The sequence below is a fragment of the Lathyrus oleraceus genome, chromosome 5 (genome assembly GCF_024323335.1).
Source record: "Lathyrus oleraceus cultivar Zhongwan6 chromosome 5, CAAS_Psat_ZW6_1.0, whole genome shotgun sequence".
Lineage (NCBI taxonomy): Eukaryota > Viridiplantae > Streptophyta > Magnoliopsida > Fabales > Fabaceae > Lathyrus > Lathyrus oleraceus.
The window spans coordinates 220,346,268-220,368,318 of NC_066583.1; the positions used below are offsets into that span (position 1 = coordinate 220,346,268).

The 22,051-nt window shown below is 34.4% G+C and overlaps 2 protein-coding genes across 2 annotated transcripts; both read right to left on the reverse strand.

Moving 5' to 3' along the window:
- Positions 1-12,478: 12,478 nt before the first annotated feature.
- Positions 12,479-13,781, reverse strand: LOC127083089 (OVARIAN TUMOR DOMAIN-containing deubiquitinating enzyme 4). Its single transcript, XM_051023325.1, has 5 exons — positions 13,502-13,781; positions 13,265-13,386; positions 12,963-13,003; positions 12,788-12,886; positions 12,479-12,693 (listed from the first exon to the last, which is right to left on the reverse strand). Exons 1-5 carry the CDS (start codon positions 13,557-13,559, stop codon positions 12,546-12,548), a joined length of 468 nt encoding a protein of 155 aa, XP_050879282.1. The 5' UTR covers positions 13,560-13,781; the 3' UTR covers positions 12,479-12,545.
- A 646-nt stretch (positions 13,782-14,427) lies between these two features.
- On the reverse strand, positions 14,428-18,478 carry LOC127083088 (U-box domain-containing protein 45). Its single transcript, XM_051023324.1, has 6 exons — positions 18,116-18,478; positions 17,586-17,762; positions 17,300-17,485; positions 17,015-17,122; positions 15,614-16,767; positions 14,428-15,409 (listed from the first exon to the last, which is right to left on the reverse strand). Exons 2-6 carry the CDS (start codon positions 17,643-17,645, stop codon positions 14,620-14,622), a joined length of 2,298 nt encoding a protein of 765 aa, XP_050879281.1. The 5' UTR covers positions 17,646-17,762; positions 18,116-18,478; the 3' UTR covers positions 14,428-14,619.
- Between the last annotated feature and the right edge of the window lie 3,573 nt (positions 18,479-22,051).

Below are 22,051 nucleotides of genomic sequence, written 5' to 3' on the forward strand. Positions count from 1 at the left end.
TTTCCAGAAGTTTGCTTCAACCAAGAGCAGTTGAATGCATTAGTTTCAGCCAAGAGCAGCTGAATACTATTTTATTTTCCAGCAGTTTTGCTTCAACCAAGAGCAGTTAAATGCAATAGTTTCAGCCAAGAGCAGATGGACACCATTTTATTTTATGCAGTTTACATCAACTAAGAGCATTTGAATGCAATGGTTTCAGCCAAAAGCAGTTGGGCACCATTTTATTTTATGTAGTTTGCATCAACCAAGAGCAGTTGAATTTTATTTTTTATTTTACAGTTTTTGCTTCAACCAAGAGCAGTTGAATGCATCAGTTTCAGCCAAGAGTTGCTGAATATGACATCTTTAGCCAAGAGCAGCTGAATATGATAATTTGTTCTCCCAGCAGTGTCTACCTTCAGCAAAGAATGTCTGAAGACCAATTGAGCATGTTACTTTGTAACAAATTCATCCCTGGAGATCTATCATCAATCAAGAGCAACTGAACATGATTCTCTCATCCCTAGTCATTTACATATCATCTGAGAAGTCAAGAGCATTTCTCAGTACATTTACATTCTGTTGGTGTAAGCCCTAGAGGCCAATACTTTTGGTACTTGTATCGAATTATTTATTAATAATAAAAGGCATTTTCTTTATTATGGTTGATTAATAAAGTCCCTGCAATAGATAGTCCGTTTAATGTATTAAGTGTGACTTAATCATGAGAACACATTAAACATAAGGACATTATTCTTAAAGTATCCGTAGTCGAGCTTTAGTGTGAAGTGGGATAACATTAAAGAATTAAGACTATTATGTTTGTAGACTGATGATCACATCTCATGGGTCATGGATAAAGAGTTATCAAGTCTTAAACATAGGTATGAATATTAGGAGTAATATTCATACCGGATTGACCCGCTATGAGAATACTATATAGAAAGTTATGCAAAGTGTCATAAGTTATTCTCATGGTGATAATAGTGTATACCACTCTTCGACCTGAAACCACTATGGACCCTAGATGTAGAGTCGAGTGCTTTGTTGCTGGTCCAACGTTGTCCGTAACTGGATGACCATAAAGACAGTTGATGGGTACTCCACAAAGCATGCTGAGGGACATGAGTGTCCTAGATGGAATTTGCCAATCCTGCATAACAGGATAAATGTCTATGGGCCCAATATTGAACTGGACAAGGGTGACACGGTCTATATCTTGTGTTCAATATAGACATAAGGGCAAAGGGGTAATTATACACATAATTATTATCACAGGAGGTTTTGTCAGATCACATGACATTTTCGTGACTTGGGTAGCAGTGATGTGTTGCTAGATACCGCTCACTGTTTATTATGTTAAATGTGTGATTTAATATAATTGCCAACGTCGCGAAAACCTACAGGGTCACACACAAAGGACGGATTGATGAGAAATAGAGTAACTAAGGAACACCTTAAGGTACGGTGCACTTAAGTGGGAGACGAAATATGGTAAGGTACCAAATACTTAAGTGATTTTGGCATATTATGAGATATGGGCCAAAATACACTTAAGTGGGCTTTTTAGCTTGAAGCCCACACAAGTGGTTCTATAAATAGAACCCCTTGGGTAGAAGCATCGTCACTCCACTGAGACTGAAACTCAAGTAGAGACTTGGAATTTCGTTTCCCTCTCTCTCTCACTCAAAGCCTTCATTCGTACCAGCTAGCACTGAGATTGAAGGAATCCGTTCGTGTGGACTGAGTAGAGACGTTGTCATCGTTCAACGTTCGTGATCGCCCCGTGGATCTGTATCCAAGGTTTTGATCGTTACAAGGAATCTGAACCAAAGGTTTGAATCGCCACAAGAGGTAACGATTCTATCACTGATCATGCCCATTCGTAAGGATCATTAAAGGAGAAATTTTTATATTCCGCTGCGCCTTGGATGGCAATTCTCCTTCAGTGGTATCAGAGCCACTTACGAAACCATGAATCTGATAACTATTTTTGTTCTGTAATAATATGATTAAAGACAGAATGAATCAAAAATTAAATTGAGATCGATCAAGTTACATATATATGATATATGTAATCCTTATGCAAAATACATTATATATGATATAGTGTTCTCGTTTCGTTCATTCAAACACTCAATGATTGTTTTCCTTTGAGCGATCAATGGTCGTTTGCTTCTTGATCCGACATTAGTATGGTGAAGCAATGACGTGTTGATCAATCATACTGAATTAACAATCGAGATGTGTTTGAAGGTCTGAAATTGGTGCATCAGGGTTAGTGAAGGCACAAGGGTTGTGTTGTCAGAAAGTTATGCGATTGGGGTTTGACTGCACAAGAGTTGTGCTTTCTAAACACTTTTTAGAACAGTGTTAACCGGTTAACGCATATGGTTAATCGGTTAACGCAATACGAAATAAATATTTTTGAGTTTTCAAACAGTGTTAACCGGTTAACGCTTTTGGTTAACCGGTTAACGCAAGGCGGAAAACAGTTTTCCAAGACATTTTCAAACAGTGTTAACCGGTTAACGCATTTGGTTAACCGGTTAACGCAAGGCAGAAAAGAATTTTCTAACAGTTTTTCAAACAGTGTTAACCGGTTAACGCATATGGTTAACCGGTTAACGCAAGGCAAAATTGACCAGTTCGGCTAACTCAATGCTTTAAAAGTATCAAGTGTTGATGCGAAAAGCGACATCGATTTTAAATGAATTGTTCATTAAAATGTGATGATCGGTCGTCGAGATTTAATTTGATTTTAATTAATTAAAGGAATTAATAATAATAATAATAATAATAATAATAATAATAATAATAATAATAAAGTGTTTATTATTGTCTTGTGGTGATCGGTTATGGCCTTAGTTTTCCTTTATTCTGCTTTGGGTTTTAAAATACGACCTGCGTGTCGTGCCTCTCTCTTTATCTCCCAAATGTAACTTCTTTTCTCATCTCACTCACTCGTATGTAAAACGAGTTTCTTTTTGTAATGTAATGATATGAAGAAAGCAAAGAAGTCAGTGCCAAAGGAGGACAACCTTGAAGATCTTGCTTGGAGAAGCTTAGATCGTTGTAGGTTAGCTTAGGTTCTCTTATTGGCTTTGGAGAACAATTGCACTTGGGGCCATAACTGTTTCATTATGTATGTATGTATGTTGATGCATGTGAATGTATGTTGATGCATGTGAGAGGAGATTTATATGATAAATAAGCCGGTGAGATCCGAAAAATTCTAATTCCCTCAAATTAAATATTAAGTTTATGCTTTCCAAGTTTTAACACTCATCAAGACTAGTATCGAATAATGTAGGTTTCGCCTACGCGAGGTGCATGTTCTATATTAGTAAGGTGCGATGGGATAATTGTAATATCCAACTGTTAAAGCAATGGGTCAAACTTAACTAAACAAATTATAATAAGATTATATATATGTTTAGAAGCAAGAGTTGGGAATGATCCATATGATGGATTGGAATAAGGAGTTATTCACCCAACTGAAATTTTCGAGAGTTGTATGAGATACAATTGGAAGGAGTTCCTACCTAAATAACCTAGTTTTGTGTAATCCGCCTACGCGGACTTAGAACGAAGTGAAATATGGATCTCGACCCACTAGAAAATCTTCCAACGGGATTTTTCGAATCAAATGATGAGGGTCATTTGTTTTGAATAAAATAGTGGGAGCATGTTTAATTAAAGGCCTAATTAAATATGTCCATGATACTTATATTTCCATTAATCCTTATGTAGATTACCATGACAACAAACACCTCTAACAACATATTGCGATCAAACCTTGAGAAGGAAAAATTGTCTGGGACAAATTTTCTGGATTGGTACCGAAACATGAGGATTGTCCTCAAACATGATAAAGGGAAAGGCAAGGAAGTTGCCAAACCCAAACCCACTATTGCTGCTTTGAAGCCTAGTGGAAGCATAGAAAAAGAAGGCACCTGCTTCCATTGCGGTAAGACCGCACACTAGAAGAGGAACTGCCCAAAGTACCTGGAAGATAGGAAGAATGGAGTAGAGACTCCAACTTCAATTATTTTTATTATTGAAATAAATTTATCTACTTCTGCATCATGGGTATTAGATACTGGATGCGGTTCTCACATTTGTACAAATGTGCATGGACTAAAAAGAAGTAGAGATTTGACAAAAGGTGAAGTTGACCTACGAGTTGGTAATGGAGCAAAGGTTGTTGCCTTAGCCGTAGGAACTTATGAATTGACTTTACCTAGTGATTTAATAATCCAGTTAGAGAACTGTTATTATGTACCAGCAATTAGCAGGAATATTATTTCCGTTTCTTGTTTGGACAAGTTCGGTTTTTCATTCATAATAAAGAACAATTATTGTTCAATTTATTTGAATGATATATTCTATGCTACTGCTCAAATGAACAATGGATTATATATCCTTGATCTTGAAATGCCAGTTTATAACATTAATACTAAAAGGATGAAACCTAATGAGTTAAATCCAACTTACCTTTGGCATTGTCGATTAGGCCACATAAATGAGAAACACATTTCCAAACTCCATAAAGATGGACTCTTGGACTCTTTTGATTATGAATCATATGAGACATGCAGATCTTGTTTAATTGGAAAGATGACAAAGTCTCCATTCACAGGAAAAGGTGAAAGAGCTAATGATCTTTTGGCCCTCATACATACTGATGTATGTGGACCACTGAACATACCAGCCAGAGGAAGTTTTCAGTACTTCATCACATTCACTGATGATTTCAGTAGATATGGTTATGTGTATTTAATGAAACACAAATCAGAGTCCTTTGAAAAGTTCAAAGAATTCAAGCACGAAGTACAAAACCAACTAGGTAAGAATATTAAAGCTCTTCGATCAGATCGAGGTGGTGAATATTTAAGCCTAGAGTTTGATGACCATCTGAAAGAGTGTGGGATCTTATCACAACTCACTCCTCCTGGAACACCCCAATGGAATGGTGTATCTGAGAGAAGAAATCGAACCCTGTTGGACATGGTCCGATCCATGACGAGTCACGCCGATCTTCCAAACTCCTTTTGGGGACATGCGTTGTTGACAGCAGCTTACACACTTAACCGTGTTCCATCCAAAAAGGTTGAGAAGACACCATATGAGATATGGAGTGGTGAGAAACCACATATGTCTTACATGAAGATTTGGGGTTGCGAAGTTTATGTGAAACGACAAATTTCAACTAAGCTTGAGCCCAAATCTGACAGATGCTTATTTGTGGGGTATCCTAAAAAAACAAGAGGGTATTACTTCTACAATCCTTTTGAGGGCAAAGTGTTTGTCGCTCGAACTGGAGTTTTCCTAGAAAAGGATTTTATTTCCAAAGGAACCAGTGGGAGGAAAGTAGAGCTTGAAGAAATTCAAGAATCACAAAGCATCGATACACCTATGGAGGAATTAGAGCAGGAAACACAAGTGGTTGTGGAAGAGCAACATGCTCAAGTAGAACAAGACCAACGTAGATCAAGCAGGATACGTCACCTACCTGAGAGATATGGATATCTCATAACAGATCAAGGTGATGTATTACTCATGGATCAAGATGAGCCTGTGACCTACCAAGAGGCCATAACTGGTCCCGAGTCTGAGAAGTGGCTAGAAGCCATGAAATCTGAAAATGGATTCCATGTACACGAACCAAGTTTGGACCTTGGTAGAGCCTCCTGTAGGAGTTAATCCTATAGGATGCAAATGAGTCTTTAAAAAGAAGACTGACATGGATGGTAAGGTACATACCTATAAAGCAAGACTGGTTGCAAAAGGATATAAACAAATTCATGGTGTTGACTATGATGAAACCTTTTCACCAGTTGCAATGCTTAAATCTGTTCGGTTTAATGTGTTCAGTTTATTTTTTCGAATATTTTGGCGACCGGTTTTTATTCATTTTTTTTGTCATTATTCAATGTTCGTGATCGCCTCGTGGATCTGTATCCAAGGTTTTGATTGTTACAAGGAATCTGCACCAAAGGTTTGAATCGCCACAAGAGGTAACGATTCTATCACTGATCATGCTCATTCGTAAGGATCAGTGATCATTTTAATGTGTTCAGTTTATTTTTTCGAATATTTTGGCGACCGGTTTTTATTCATTTTTTTTGTCCAATTATTTTTCATCTTTTACTAAAATAAATGAAACAATTATTTAGAATTATCTATGATTTCGATTTAATTTTTATCCATGTTTATGCATTTTAAATTTAATTTGTAAAAAATGAAAAAACTATTTGTTTTTTAATTAGAATGCACCACTCACCACTCAACAATTGTCATTATTTTATTTTTTAAATTAACTAATTTTGAAACATCTGAAAATTGACACTTGGCTTTACTTAAGATATTTTTTTCCTTTTCTCTTCCTTTCCCTCCTCCCATGTGATCTTTCCTTTCTCTCCATATCAGATCTTTTTTCTTCTCTTTATCTTTGATAATATCTCTATTTTTTCTTGTCACTTGGAAAAGACAATATAAACATTATTTTTCCTACTTCTTTTTCCTCTCTCTTGCTTGCTCTCTCTTTCTCTCCATATAATATCTGCATGTCATCAAACATCATCACACAAAAAAAATCTAAACAAAATCTTCACTTTTTTTTTCTCTCTCAGACAAGTCTCAAGTGAAAAAGGAAAGAGATATTTTTTCTCTCACACAGTATTCTGGATAAACTTCATCACCCAATATCATCTTCATTCTTCTTTTTCTAAAAGACAAAAAATCATACATACACACTTTCTATTTTCACACTTCATCCTCATCAACATAAGTTATCACTAAATAACACAACCTCCATTATCATCAATAACAATATCATCAAAAAACCACCATATATCGACACCATAACAACCTCATCAGCCTCAAACAAAATCTATTCCCTTTTAAAAAAAAATTGGTAACAGAAAGTTGTCTTTTTTTATTTTATTCTTGTTTTGATTTTCTTTGAATTCATAGGAGAAACAAAAAGTTTTTTCGGTAGTTTGTGGCTGAAAAAATGGAGGGGTGGGGAGGTTTTATACCTATGTTAGTGTTACTTAAACTCATGAAGGGAGATATTTAAAATCTCTTGCTATTTTCCTCCCTTTAAATGTCTAACATATCTAGATCTAAGTGAAAAAAAATTATTTACAAAAATTTTCCTCATCCTGCCATCAACCATAGTCCACCGTCGACCTTCTTTTTGTTTCTTTCAATATTTGTTTTTGTTGTTTTAGTCTCATTTCATATTATTATTATTATTATTATTGTTATTATTATTATTTTATTATTACCACTATTACCATTTTATAATTTAATAAATAATTATTATATATTATTACTATATATTATCATTATCATTATTATTATTATTATTATTATTATTATATTTATTCACTTATTATTTTATCATAATTGGTACTATTGTTGTTTGATTATTTATTAATATTGATTATTAATATTGTTATTGATTATTGATAGTTTTATTATTATTAATGTTGATTAATTATTCTTCAATTGTTATTATCATTGTTAATATTTGTTATTCTTGTTTATTTATTATTATTATTGATAATATTTAATATTTTTTGTTTGTTTATTATTATTTATTGTTATTATTGTTATTAATTATTAATTTTTGTGCTTATTATTGTTATTTATTAATATTGTTGCTAACTATCATTACGTTTTATTATTATTAATGTTAATTATTTTTATTATTGCTAATTATTAATTATTGATATTGCTAATCATCATTTATTATTATTATTATTATTATTATTATTATTATTATTATTTATTTAAATTATTTATCATTATTGTTAGATTTATTTATTGATTAATTACTTTGTTGTTTTTAAACATTAAAAAAAATTGATTTATTGACCCATCGTTTTTACATAGATGCCTAGCAATCTTAAAGTTAAAAATTCAATTTAACTTTAGAAATTGCTTACACGCATAGAGTTTTGTTGATCAGCCTCAGATAAGGTGATTCCTACGTGAATTACTTTACGATGGTTTAACACAATGCTAATTATGTAGTTCAATTTTTTGATTTTTACTTAGAGTCCCTTGGCTTTCTCTTGGGCCTTCTTACAACGAGATTCTTTTATTTTTTTCAACTGTCTTTCAAAGCTTATATCATTTAATTATCGTATTGTATCCTCATTCGATAAATTGTACCCCCATTCCCGAAAATGTGTAATAAATTTACTACTACTTTATTGTATTAGTTGATTGTTAACTCAAATATTAAAATCAACATTTTTTAGAAAAGAACAAAAACAAATACTTAATCCAACGTCGAGTAATTTTCACAAAAGTTAGAACTATGTCCATATCCACTTCTCTGATATTTTCAAAATCCTTAAATCATTCCATCTGTTTAAAATCAAAATGCAAATATAAAAACCTCGATCCAACGTCGAGTGTGTTTTCCCTAATCAAATCTAAAAAACTTAATCATACTCAGACACTATTTCATTAAAGGTGAAAAGGGAGATGGTCTCGAGCCTTCGATTCCTCTCCTTAATTACTTGGATACGAGTAGCCTTACTCGGTCATTCAAGCAATTGTCATCTATTAAAAACTTCTAAACCCCCGCCACATCCAATCTATTTACATCAAACTTTAAGTCAAACTCATTTTCATAACAATCTTAGACGAAAAAAGAGGTGGTCTGGAGCCTTCTATTCCCTTCCCCGAATACTTGGATACGAGTAACCTTACTCGGTCATTCGAGTATTTGTCATCTGTCCAAAATACATTAACCTTATTTAAATATTTTTGCAAATAAGGGTGAAAAGGGATATGGTCTAGAGCATTCTATTCTTCTCCTCGAGTACTTGGATATGAGTAGCCTTACTCGGACATTCGAGTAATCATCATCCAATAAAATCTTTTTTCCACCCTTGTGCGACCCTGAAAACATTGTCAGAAAAGAGTATGCAACATCCATTTTGATGTGAATCAAACAAAGACTTCATCCTCCAAGAGCGAGCAGCAAGTAAAGGTTTAATTGCTCAAATGTGATCCAAGCATCACTCTCTTTAAAAGCAATCCACCCAGTAGTTCTCTTTGGGTAGAACTACGTATGCCTTGAGTTCTTCATAGCACCTGAAGATACGTAGGAGCGGGATTGCAAAATCTTGTCAGACACATTAATATTAAAAACCCTAAGTCTCTCTTTTCTTCCTTTCTTTTTCTCACTTAGTAAGTAGAAGATAACAATTAACATTAGCTAACACTCTATCACAAATCTAACTAAGTGGTTCCCGTTGAGTACAACGGATGTGAGGGATGCTAATACCTTCTTCTTGCATAATCGACTCTCGAACCTAATTTGGTTGCGACGACCATTTTCTTTTTTGTTGTTTTTCATGGGTTTTATCGATATTTTCCCTTTCCTCTTTTGGAGTAAATAAAGTTCGATGGCGGCTCTGTTCGAACATCTTTTCCGCGAGCGTGCGAACGCCTCGCGAAGGATCGCGTTTTTCGAGATGCGACAATGTTGAATTTCAATTCTTCATCCATTTTGTGAAGAAGTGTGTTAGGAAGATTCAAGAATGATTATGTTATTGCTTTAGAATGTATGAAATTAAATTTTTGTTTAGAACTTATTTCATATTCATGTTTTAATTCTAGAATGGTAATAAGCATAACCTTCACATGTTCATTCTACACTTGAACCATGCATTTTTTTCATATGTTTAAAAAGTATTATTTATCATGGAACTTGGTGAAACCTTCTTGCATTTGAAAATCTATTGAAGAATTTGATTTGAGGAAAAATAAAGAATTAAGTTGCGGAGAGTTGATAAATGCCAAAAATATGGTATTTGATCACATTGAGTATTGACACTTATTGACTCGGTTACTGTTTTCTACCGTCAAAACCTTAATTTGTGAGTAGAATTGAATATTGAAAAGGATAGTTTAAAGATAATATTGTTGCATTTGAATTCTCTGCTATTATGCAGGAATTTCATGCTTAGACCAAGATTGGAACACAAAGCAAGAGAGAAAAGAATTTGCAAGCTCGCCAGGAGAGCCTCCTGCAAGCATCCAACGAGAAGAAACATAATGTTTTTCCCAAATCAAAACTTGGCTCTCTCGCTACAGCGAGCCTTAGCGAGCATCCAACGAGACTTGATAGAAAGTTTCAAATATCAAGATTCAGAAAGCTCGTTGCAGCGCACCCTAGCGAGGCGGAAGTGAGAAATACTCTTGCTAAGCAAAACATGAAGGTTTGGTCAAGGCAGTTTGAGAAGACTTAAGGGTGAAGTAAGGTCACATCGTTAAGCGAGACCAGTAGAAGTCATAGTCTATAAATAGGCATCAGAAAAACAACATTGGGGAGCTTTTGATTAGAGGACTTTATCGGAAACTCGGAAAGAACACATTTTAGAGACAGAAAGAGAACAGAGAGAGTGAAGGTCAAGCTGGATACGCACCAACTGTCAAGATATAGCCATTGATGTTAATTCATCTTAATTCTTCTCTTTTGTATCAAGCTACCATGACAGTGAGTAGCTAAATCTTCTTTCTTGTTGGGATTAGATGTAGTTCACCATAAAAGTATGTATTTATTATGATCATGACATTATATATGAATTAGTTGTTTATTGATATTGAGGTTATCCTTGTTTACTTGTTTACCTTATAGATTCGAACTGTTATTGAGAAATATTCTTCGAATATCGATCTAGGATAATCATATATTAGATGTTAAATTCTAGAGATAGATTTAGGTTTAACATTCACCATAGTCTCAAACCTTAATGTTGTTGTATTGTTTAATAGGCTGAGAAATCATTGATTAAATAATATGGTTAAACTCTCGTTGGGGTTTAGACATAAATACTATCGGAGAGCGATACATGATAATATTGATCAAACAATTAATCTTTGTATAACTGATCATAAAAATATGTGTGTAATCGGTGGATGAACCCCAATCCCAGCAAGCTGTCATATCTCTGATATTTTAATCAATTACCGTCTTTACTTTTATTTCACTGTATACAATCAAACAACTTCATTAATTCTTACTTAAAACTATTTTAATTATTGAGCGTAATTAATATCGCACTAGTCCCTGTGGATGCAATAAACAAATACTTATTTTTGATGTTGAATACTACAACCATCAGGAACTCAACCAAGTCTCGTCGGGAAGACTCAACTAAGTCTCGTCTAAGGAAATCAACTAAGTCTCGTCGGAAAGACTCAACTAATTCTCGTCTGAGGGACTCAACTAAGTCTCATCAGAAAGTCTCAACTAAGTCTCACCTGAGGGGCTCAACTAAGTCTCGCCAGGAAGTCTCAACTAAGTCTCGCTTGATGGACTCAACTAAGTCTCGCCTAAGGGACTCAACTAAGTCTCATTAGGAAGACTAAACTAAAGTCTCATTTGAGAGACTCAACTAAGTTTCGCTTGAGGGAATCAACTAAGACTCTTCAGGATGACTTAACTAAGTCTCGTATGAAGGGCTCAACTATGTCTCGTTAAGAAAACTAGAGTCACGCATAAAATATTGATAAGGCCCCTCCGAGACACCCAAGGGTGTGGAAGGAAACTAAAACACTTTGGCCTCTAGAAACTCTTGTCCATTAGGGACTACGCAGTTGTATAATGGAAAGGGCTCGTAGAAGGCATGGAGAAGGTATGTGTTTCGCCTATCGACCCTGCAAGGTCGCCCATTTCATGGTTCAAGTGTCTGTTTGTGGGATATGACGCCCATTCTTCAGATACGTCGTTTGAATCCTCCATATTTAATCCATATTGCATGATCGTAGGGATGACGTGTGTTTTGTTCCACAACGATGCAGGATCGTGGGAACTAACCATGCTCTTTGAGTATCAAAAATCAACTATTCATTCCTAGAAAGTTGCTATTTTCAAGGAGGCCTTGATATTAAGGTCGGGGGTTATAAATACCTTGACATCATAGATGAGGAAGGGAGAACATAACTTCAACACATGAATACATAGAAACAAAGTTTTTCATCCCAAGTGATCTAATTCTTAACCTCACAACAAACCTTAAAGTCTCTTAGAGCTCTTAATCACTAAGAGTTGTCACGCATTTCTACTTTTAGCATGTAAAAATCATGGGATTTTGATAGTCTAATTTGTTAAACATGCTCAAATCTATGTATGGAGATATGTATCTTTTATGAGTTAGATTCCACATTTTTCTTCTCAAGTCTAGAATAGCTTTTTTTTCCTTCTTAAATTTAATCTTCATATATGTTAGTATATAATCATGATTTAAATCCTCTCGTTATTTTTTCTTTCATGTTATCCGTCCTGTCCAATCTTAGTCATTCATCTATCTTTTTAAAAACATTTACAATGACATTTGTATATAAATTAAATCTTTTTTTTCTTTAATCTTTGCGCCAACCGTCTACTTTTTACAATTAATAAAACAGTTTTCTTCTAATCATAAATTCAGAATTTGGTTTGGTTTGGTACTAGGACGTCACAATCACATTGAAACACATAGTCAAGTTATAATACAGATAATCACTAGGTTACAATAAACTGCAGTATTAGATCATGTTGAACATTTCAATACATCATAGTGCCCATAACCATCATACATAACTCTAATAGGCTTCTCTTTTCCATACTCTTGACCATACTCAGCTATAATTTTAAGGCTATTGGAATTCATATCCTGCATCACCACTGTTATAGGCATCCTAAAACCATAACACACATCATCATTAAAACATTAGTAAATAATTTTGTCATAACATTGGACAAATATGACATGTATATGAAAATTAACTTAACTGTAAAACATGTGATGACATGAGAAGTTCAGGCTCTCCTCCCCATACTTGAGACTTTCTCATTTGCATTGTATAGGTGTTGAAGTCACCCTCAAGAAACCTACACAATATATAAATAAAATACAAAAATGAATGTCTAATATATCAAAACATTTTCCTCAAGATAATTAACTTACCATTCAGTGTCTGTTCTTCTCTTGATGAATTCATCCACAACCTACAAACAATTTGTCATAACAACAACTAGTAATAAAGAGAAAATAGAAACGCAAATGACAAACAAAGGACACGCGCGTCTCTTTACACAGTTAAACAAAACGTGCTTACATCTGTGACTATAAAATAATTGTAGTATTATTACAAGCGATATATATATAATACTACGGTTTAGATCACAAAAATACGAGTGAACCATATCGTGGTAGAATATAATTTTTTTTAGTTTCATGAAAAATAAAAAATAAAAATAGTATGTTACTTTAGCTCTGAGTTCATCTGCAAGTTCTTTTTGCTTGGTGAGACTTGGAGGTTGGTCTCCTGTTCTGAGGCAGGCGCCATAGACCACTGATCTGAACATACATCTACCATCACCTGGTATTCCTACAATAAATAATTTAACATTTCAAGTTATAGTAACTCGCCTTCATTTGAAATTGGATTTATAGGTTTATGCAGAATAATCATGAAGAAGTAAAATGAAATGATCAAGACATACGAATTATCGGAAGGTTGCTATGGGGCGATCTTTCTGATTTCAGCATCACTTGAACCATAAAACTATAGCAAAATCAAGCACAACATGAATTAAGAAGAAGAAGAATAACCATGTATATTGCTCTTGTTTTTAGAGCCTGAACTTGGACTAAGATTTCATTTAGGATATTTATTACTTTTTAAGTTATAAATAGATTCTTAAGAAATTAATAGTCTTGGTTTAGATTAGCTACATATTCTGCTTCACACTTTCTCCAAACTTTTAATCTTTTCTTTTGGTTGAGTTGTGCTGTAAACTTAAGCACTGAATAACGAATCAGATGCTTATTTTCTTTTTAGCATTTCATTCTGCCAAACTTATAAACTGTTTCATAAATCAATTTTTGTGTATATAATACAAAGAAACTGCAGTTACTCTAGTCGGAAACCTATGTAACATTTGCCGAATTTTTATGGTTTAAATGACAAGACACGCAATGAAAGGAGGGTCGATCAATCAAATTCATGGGACCTCAGTCCCCACAACAAATTGTGGACAGACAGCTAGATATTCAAGAATGTAATGAATGAATATTAGAATCCTACCATTTCCTTCTCGGAAGGAATTGGTTCTTTCACCTTTGTTCTTTGGCCCAAATAGCTGTAATTTTGGACTTCATGTTCACACTTCTCTTTTGTTCCAATACCATTAATGCGACAAGTAGTGTTCCTTAAAAACTGAAGCAATAATGTCCTCTCTTTCTAATTATGATTTTTTATGATTTTTTTTAGTCATTTTCACTATTTAGTTATATAAGGTGTTACAAGCATTTTATGTCTCTAAACCTATCATAAACTCCTCAAATACGTAGATAGAAAAAAAGAATAACAAAAAAAAAAGTAGAAAAGATATGCTGTTTAGTTCTCTCTTTACAAGCTAAGTAAGAATTATGAATCTCCAATAATTAACCTTCATAAAGTAAATCTAACCCAAATAAATTACACGTGCCTGTACAACTCAACTCTTCTTCAATTTGGAATCCAAAAAATAAGCAACAATTTACATGAGAGGATGATAAAAAGCAAGGCCCCCAGAAGAGTTAAGAATCAAACAAAGATTTAATTACATGGAACCTAACACTAACACTGGTATACAGAGTAACTCTTGCTTTTCCATAGAAAACTTAAAGCTTTCCCAACTTTTCTTCTAGATATTGATTTACATAGCGGTTTCGTTTCTTGAGGAGGCATGGACAAATCACCAACTTCAGGTGAGCAGAGTTGAGCCTTAGCAGGTGAATGATCTCGTTGTCGCTGCTCTCGGAAGAGCATCAAGAGTTTCTGAGCTTTCTCTCTTCCTCTTGAGGTTCCATTTACCGATATTGACACCAATGCAGGTATAGCGCCTTCTTGCAGGACCATCTCACAACATTTCTCACTCCTGTTACATAATATTAGAAGACAAGACACAGCTTGTTCCTGCTCAAGGGATTCACCGGTATCAAGTATAGAAGCCAATGTGCTTATGAGTTCAGGATTCAACATCATTTCCTCTCTTCCAGCTTGAGAAATGGCCAAATTAACTAAAACAGCTATGCATTTTTCTGTCCATGTGCAATCGGCCTGGCCTACAAGAATGGATTGTAGGCCACTGATGATGCCAGATGTGAGAAGGTTTGGAATATTTGAGGGTACGGTAGAAATATTATAGATTGCATGGAGGGCATCTAGCTTGCACTGGACTTCTGTTTTAGTTTGAAGCATCTGGATAAGGAACTGTGCGGCCTGACTTGTGCCAATCATTTGCTTGGCTTCTTCAAGGCAAGAAAGATTCAAATAAAGTGCAGTTGCACAACCGTACGAGTTGGTGTTTGAAATCATTTCCTCCAACAACGATAAGATTCCTGCTGATATCATAAGTTCCTTATTTCTGTTGAAGAAAAAGAGATCAAGTTTATGTTGATGAATTGCACAAAAGAAAAGAAAGAACAAGATAAATTAAACAGTAACCACTGATAATTCAGAAAAAATTAGTGGAACTGAATTATACTAGGAACAATTAACCATTTAAAATTTTGATCATATACAAAGTAAATTCATGTTTCTGTTCAAATCTAAGAACAGTAATTCCTACCTGTTGTTATTCACAGCCAGGTTGAACAGAGCCATAGCTCCATTTTCCTGAGCCACCGCATTCCCTTCACGCACAGCTGATTGCAGAAACTGAAAAAGTGCTTCAACAAATCCATTAGCCCCCATAAAAATCCTAGCTTCCTCATCATCCCGCAACAAAAGCCTTAACCGCTCTACTATTTTACTCTTTCTCTTCCAATTGTTCCCTTTGGTCAATAATTTCACATAACTAAGATACTTTTCACTGTCTTCCTCTTCTTGTGCTGGCAAACTTTCAGTTACATTTCCCTCGGTTTGCTCTAAGATAACATTCTCTTCAAGTGGAACAACTTTGACACCCTTCAATTTGCAAGAGTTGACACTGTTTACGGATCTTGAATTTGTGGAATCGGAATCTGATAACGCCAATCTCCAGTAGTTAAAATCAAGAGATTCGGGAGGGCCTTCAGGAATAGGAATTCCATTCTGTTCACACCAACTAGCCACGAGACCCTTGACACAGTAATTAGGAGTCAAAGAAAGATGTGCAAGCTTCTGTTGAGTCTTTGGACAGGTGTTGTGCCCATCATTGAACCATTTTTCTATACAAGCTCTTTCATAAGTCTGCCCAGAAGCAATTATAACAGGATCACTCATAAGTTGCAGAGAGATTGGACACCTTAACTCTTCTGGAGGAAGAGGCATCTGCCCCGATTTCTTATTGTTTGGATTAAAATTAAAAGAACCAAGTTTTGATATTTGTCTATCAAATGCTTGAAAATGACTACCAGGAACACAGTTCACGGGAGGTTTGTGGACGGTGGGAGAACAAGGTTGAGAATCATTATCATCAGAGAACTCATTTCTAAATATCTTGGAGTATTTCCTCATAAGGTGTAGAAGATACGCAATAATTGATTCTTTCCTCTTGTCTTCCTCGCCCCGAGCCCTTTCAATGAGCTTTTTCAGAGCTCTTCTTTCAGTGAGAGCTGCTCTGGAAGATGTGATTCCAAGTCTAGTAGCAGCCATATGGAAACACTCAAGTTCACTACAGTCATTAGAGTCGCTAAACTTTCTATCCTGCTGGAGCAATGCAATTAAATCATCCCCGACTTGCTTCTCTGATGGATCAAGCGCAAACACTATACCAGCAATTTCATTTACAATTTCATCAATCTGAACACAGGTAAATTCACAAGAGTAAAAATCAAACTCTGACAAACCTTAACAATGGCAATGAGAAGAAAAGAATAAATTATGCAGATGAAATAGGTTCCCTTGCGCAAATATCCAAAAGGAAACTAACAAGGCTGAGATATACACTTCCAATAATTGAACAGGATCATAAACTTAGAATCAAATATAAATGAAATTTAAAATCAAAAAAGAGAAACTATAAAACCATATTGTTGAAAGTTATCACCTGACACCCAATGGATTGGGAAACAATATCTTCCACTAGCTTAAGACTATCTACAAGAGCACACTTGGCCTTCTCAAATTTTACAAGAACAGAATCCCCAGTTATAGCCTGCATCATAAGTGAAGTTATATTTAAGATACTTTAGAAGAGTATTTTAGATTAAATAACCTCACCAACCAACAGAAGAATAAAAGTGTGAGAGACAAAATCATACCAAGTAAATTAAATACATAATAAGAGACAAAATCATAAAATATAAGTAAAACCAGACTAAAATAATCATACCAAGTAAAGTTTACTAGACTCCGAGCAGTGCTGAAGTACATTCTTCGCCTTCTCTAACGCTACATGCAGCGAACATAATGCCTGAATTCCAGATTTGCTCCTCGGCTTAGCTGCCTCTAAGGCAGGAAAAAGGGACAATATTTTACAATATATTGCAGATAGACGTCTGCACATTTCTGCATGTAACTGCATAATCACAGAGTCACAAAATTCATTAAATAAAACATCAACAGAATGTGAATCTTTCAAAACATTTCTTGCAATAATTAAAGATATATCACCATACCTTGGCATCACTTGCTGCAAAGAAACTTTCTTCAACCTCAGAAACATCCATCATTAACATCCGCTGTATAAACCTAGGTACTAAATTATCTCAACTGTATCCAACGCTAACCAGGATCAAAAGCCGAAAAGATATCAACGTATTATAGTGTGGAGGTGCTAAGCAAACCTCTTCAGCCTGTTTAAAAGAAGAATAAAATTGCATCAGCCCATATCACTGATATATGTACACATTTACATTTTTATATTTTATCAAAACCCTAAAAAAGTAGCATAATTTAGATATTCACATATCTTAAAAAAAACATGAAATCTCATGTTAATTTAACCAAATATTAATTAACAGCAACTAAAAAGGAAATATAAACAAATCAAATCGAGCATTTTCCATTACATGAAGGAATTAACATTTATAGAAAGAAAAGTTCCTAACAAACAAATTGAACCAAAACATTTCTATCAAATAGCCTCATGATTACAACAAAATATGAACATAATTCCCAGCTAAAAGCCAACAAGATAAATAAATACCTTAATAAACAAGAGAGAAATGCGACTCAGATTTCAGAAGCAAAACGAAGTTGAACGAGAATGTAGTAATTAGGGTTTTGAAGAACCACAATCATAACATATCAAATTACGCAAATGAAAACCAAACTCACAAAACAATGGCAGTTACGAAAATCTGTTAAAGAAAATCATGAAAATGTTCGATCCTAGAGATTTGGGATTTAACTTCAGAAACAGAGAGGCATTGAGGTTAGAAGTTAGAACCGAACAACGAATTATTGAGAGGACAGAGAGGACAGAGAGGAAGGGAGAGGAAGAAAGAATGTAGATTTGTTTTCTACCACTCCCTTCTTCGTTATAGCGTTAAATCTTACACACAAAAAAACTATATATTATATTGAATTTGATTAAAAATGTGATTAAATTAATTAATTAAGAGATTAGTAGATTAATTAATTAATATATTAAATGAGGGAGAAAATTTGAATTTTAAGAATTTAAGAATGAAATCAATGTTGATTTAATTTATCTCTTTCTCCCGGTTCACCGGCCGACAGTTGCCGACCTCCTTTTTTGTCGCTTAGTGGACCTGTCAAAATCATTAATAGTTACTTCCTGACAAAATTGTCCTTTTCAATATTTTTCATTTTATTTTAAAAAATATATATAATTTAAGATTTGCCCGACAATTACTTATTTTTTTGACGATTAAGTGATTGATTACTATAAGTGCTTGATTAAATAATCGTTAAAAATAGGAATCATATGTTACTCTAGTGATACGTAGTTTGCAATCCAACGTGGTGGTGGTGATGAATTGGACTACAAGGTCACATGGAAAAGCATATGGGTTCAATTAAAAATGATGTAGATTCATGTGCTTTGTTAAACAAAAAAGTGGGTTCATGTGCTTCGAATATTAAACCTCATATTTTATTTTGAAAATTCAAACTCATTTATACTATTTTGGTAAGATTTTTTTATGCATTAATGCTAGATTATGTTTCAAATACATTGGCAAAATTAAAAATTACATCCAAAACTGAAGAGTGTCGAAAAAGCTTCACAAAAATCATACCGTGGGTTTACCTAATTTTCTGCAAATTGGTAGTAGTTCACAAAAATCATGGCGGGAGGAAAATAACACCAATAAAGTTAGATCTCGGATCTAGGTAACATTAAAAATAATGAATAATTTATTAGAAATTTTTAGGTAAATACTAGTAATAGAATAATTAATGAGTAGAACAAAAGGAGTTTTTTGAAGGTAGAAATTTCCAGCTTTGTAGGGTGTGATTCATGGGATATTGTTGTGTTGGTGGGGGCGAGTAGAGAAACTAGGTTTAGTTTTGATTGGCAGTGCAACAGTGACATTGATGTTTGTATTGGCAATGGATGTGTCCACATAGTTGTACGGAAAACAGGATTTGACATAAATTAAAATTAGTATTTATAGTTGAATAAATGTGGGACCCGAAACAATCAATGTTGTGTTTTAAACCTCAAATATCAGCTGACCTTTGACTCCGGCCGTAATCATGCTACCCCACGGCGTCCGTAATTTTAGGATGGATGGATATCCTTCATTGACGGTGATAAAGAAGCTTCATTGACGGTGGTAAGGGATTTCGTTTCTCTAAAATGGAGCTCGAGGAGGATTTTACCTATCATCAGTTCTTTTATACTTTGGCATTCCATTTTATTTGATAATTTTAAAAATGTTTTCTTGAATTGTGAATATAAAATTTTCTATAAGTCATTCAAAATTTACGGGACAATCATATTTTTTTGATAATGTATTTATAATTTTTGATATAAATTAATTTTGAAATTTAAATATTTTTGGTATGTTTGAAATTTTACTAGTATTTTTAAAAGATATTATTGTTCTTACTAAAAAATATTAAGATGTTGATTTCTTTGTTTTCAGATAAGGAAAGCCTAAAATAAATTGTTAGAGTGTGCTAAGTGTATTTGTCTCATTTTTTGTCCATATTATCCTTCAAATATCCTCCTATTTATAGATCTACATCCCTTGTTTGACTCTCCAATTTCTTCATAAATACTTATATCAATAACGTATGACGTCTTTATAATTGTCATGTAACGTCAGTCTCTTCACTAAGTATAATTCCCCCGCCATAACGTGTCATCGTGTAATCGTTTCTTATGACCCTTTAGATGACATTTTAATTGTGTCGTCGGATCCGACTTGCACTAACCGGATTATTCCCAATTTATAGGATAGACTTCGTCTTGTTTATTATGATACCTTAACCAGTTTTCGGTTAGTGGATGACAGCTTGACAATCCAGTCTGCTAATCTTACCATACTCGGTTTCATGCCAACTCGGACTCAAAGAACTCATGTGCTCGAATAGGCTTCGTCAATCTCATACCTCGGTTGGTCAACTAATTTTTTGGGATGTACAAAAGTCCCTCGAGCATGAGATCCAAAAGGTTGAAATGTTCAGACAAAAGAAGCCCGAAAATTTAGCCTTTTAAGTTTTCCCCAATCCACTTACGTTGTGACGTGTTTTTAAAGCATGACAACCTATCTTTATCAGATTTTCTCCCTCCTTAGTAATGATGACTTTTTATAGGATTTTAATCTCTCTCGATGATTCGAAGCGTTTCACATTTTTTAAGTCTTTTTAAGAAGATTTCCTCCTAATTAAAGTCATCTTTTTGTCTTTTGGCGCATCATTTGTTGGAAGAAATCTTTCTTCTTTTTCAAGCAACCCTCAGAGTTCTCGTTCGTTCCTCAATATCGGGTATATTTTCTTTTCGCTTTTGCATTCTTTTATTCAATGACTATTGTTAATGCATGTGACGAGAATACAAAAGCATTACGAACCTTAAGCGCACGCGAAATAAAAGATCTTTGGGATTTTTATGTGAGAGGATATAGAGATACTCTAACCCAAGATGACTTTGATCGTATTGTAAAGAAGGCTTACTGCAACATTTATGCCTCTTTTAGCGATTTTGATTCTGACTCTTCTTCATTAGGTTCATCAGTAGAGGTGTTGATGGAGATTATTGAGTCATTTGATCAAGAAGTAATGAGTTACGATCATAACTCCCTAGACGAGGTGGAGATATCTAAACATCGGTCTTCGAAGAATGTATCTGCTATTGGGAACAAAGACGATGTTATTTTGGATCCCTGTATTCCAGGGGAATGTGTTTGCATAACTTGTCCTAGGGGAGTTAAAGATGAATACTTCCATTTCTATGTCGGGGTATTGGAAGATTTTAATATCCATCTTCCCTTTACCGATTTTGAATTCGATCTACAAAAAACCCTAAATATTGCCCCTTCTCAACTTCACCCCAATAGTTTGGGGTTTATCAAGGCTTTCGAAATAGTTTGTGAGGCCATATATATAGAGCCCGCCATAGGCTTACTTTTCTCCTTTTTTAAAATCAAATATGTTGAAAAGGGTGGATGGGTGACCATTAGTGGCCTTCTCGATAAGAGTTTTCTCTAAGCTTATACCATAAACTATAAAGGTTTCAAAGACCTATTTCTTCGAATTATATGTGGACCAAGATTTCCTCAAGTAATATACTCGATAGACGGGTCTTATCATTTTCCCATCTATTGGATCGGGAATCCTCTTTCGATATCCGGTTTTGACTTTGACAAATTAAAAGACCAGGAGGTTAGATCCTTGGCCATATTAGATTCCTTTCGTATGATGAAGGTCTGAGATCTATCATCTCTAGCAGAAGACCAAATTCTTTCTTTATTGGGTAATGATCATTTATTTTCTTTACGGACCACTCGAGGTACCATCCTGTATATCACTAACTTCTTTTCTTATTTTATCTTCAGGAAAAATGACTGACATATCTGTGAAGGAACGGAAAAACTGATGTCGGAAGCTAGGGCAACGAGGAGAGTAACCAGCCAAAATGTTGCTAAAGCGGACTTGTCTAGTTTAGAAACCT

Bases quoted from the DNA above. Each gene is read 5' to 3' on its own strand.
- LOC127083088 (XM_051023324.1), bottom strand. From the start codon at position 17,645: ATGTTAATGATGGATGTTTCTGAGGTTGAAGAAAGTTTCTTTGCAGCA. The intron at 17,486-17,585 runs GTATGGTGATAT...GTGATTATGCAG, and splicing joins TTGCAGCAAGTGATGCCAAG to TTACATGCAGAAATGTGCAG. The intron at 16,768-17,014 runs GTGATAACTTTC...ACCTGTGTTCAG, and splicing joins CCCAATCCATTGGGTGTCAG to ATTGATGAAATTGTAAATGA.
- LOC127083089 (XM_051023325.1), bottom strand. From the start codon at position 13,559: ATGGTTCAAGTGATGCTGAAATCAGAAAGATCGCCCCATAGCAACCTT. The intron at 12,887-12,962 runs GTAAGTTAATTA...TATATTGTGTAG, and splicing joins AGAAGAACAGACACTGAATG to GTTTCTTGAGGGTGACTTCA. The intron at 12,694-12,787 runs GTTAAGTTAATT...TTATGGTTTTAG, and splicing joins ATGTCATCACATGTTTTACA to GATGCCTATAACAGTGGTGA.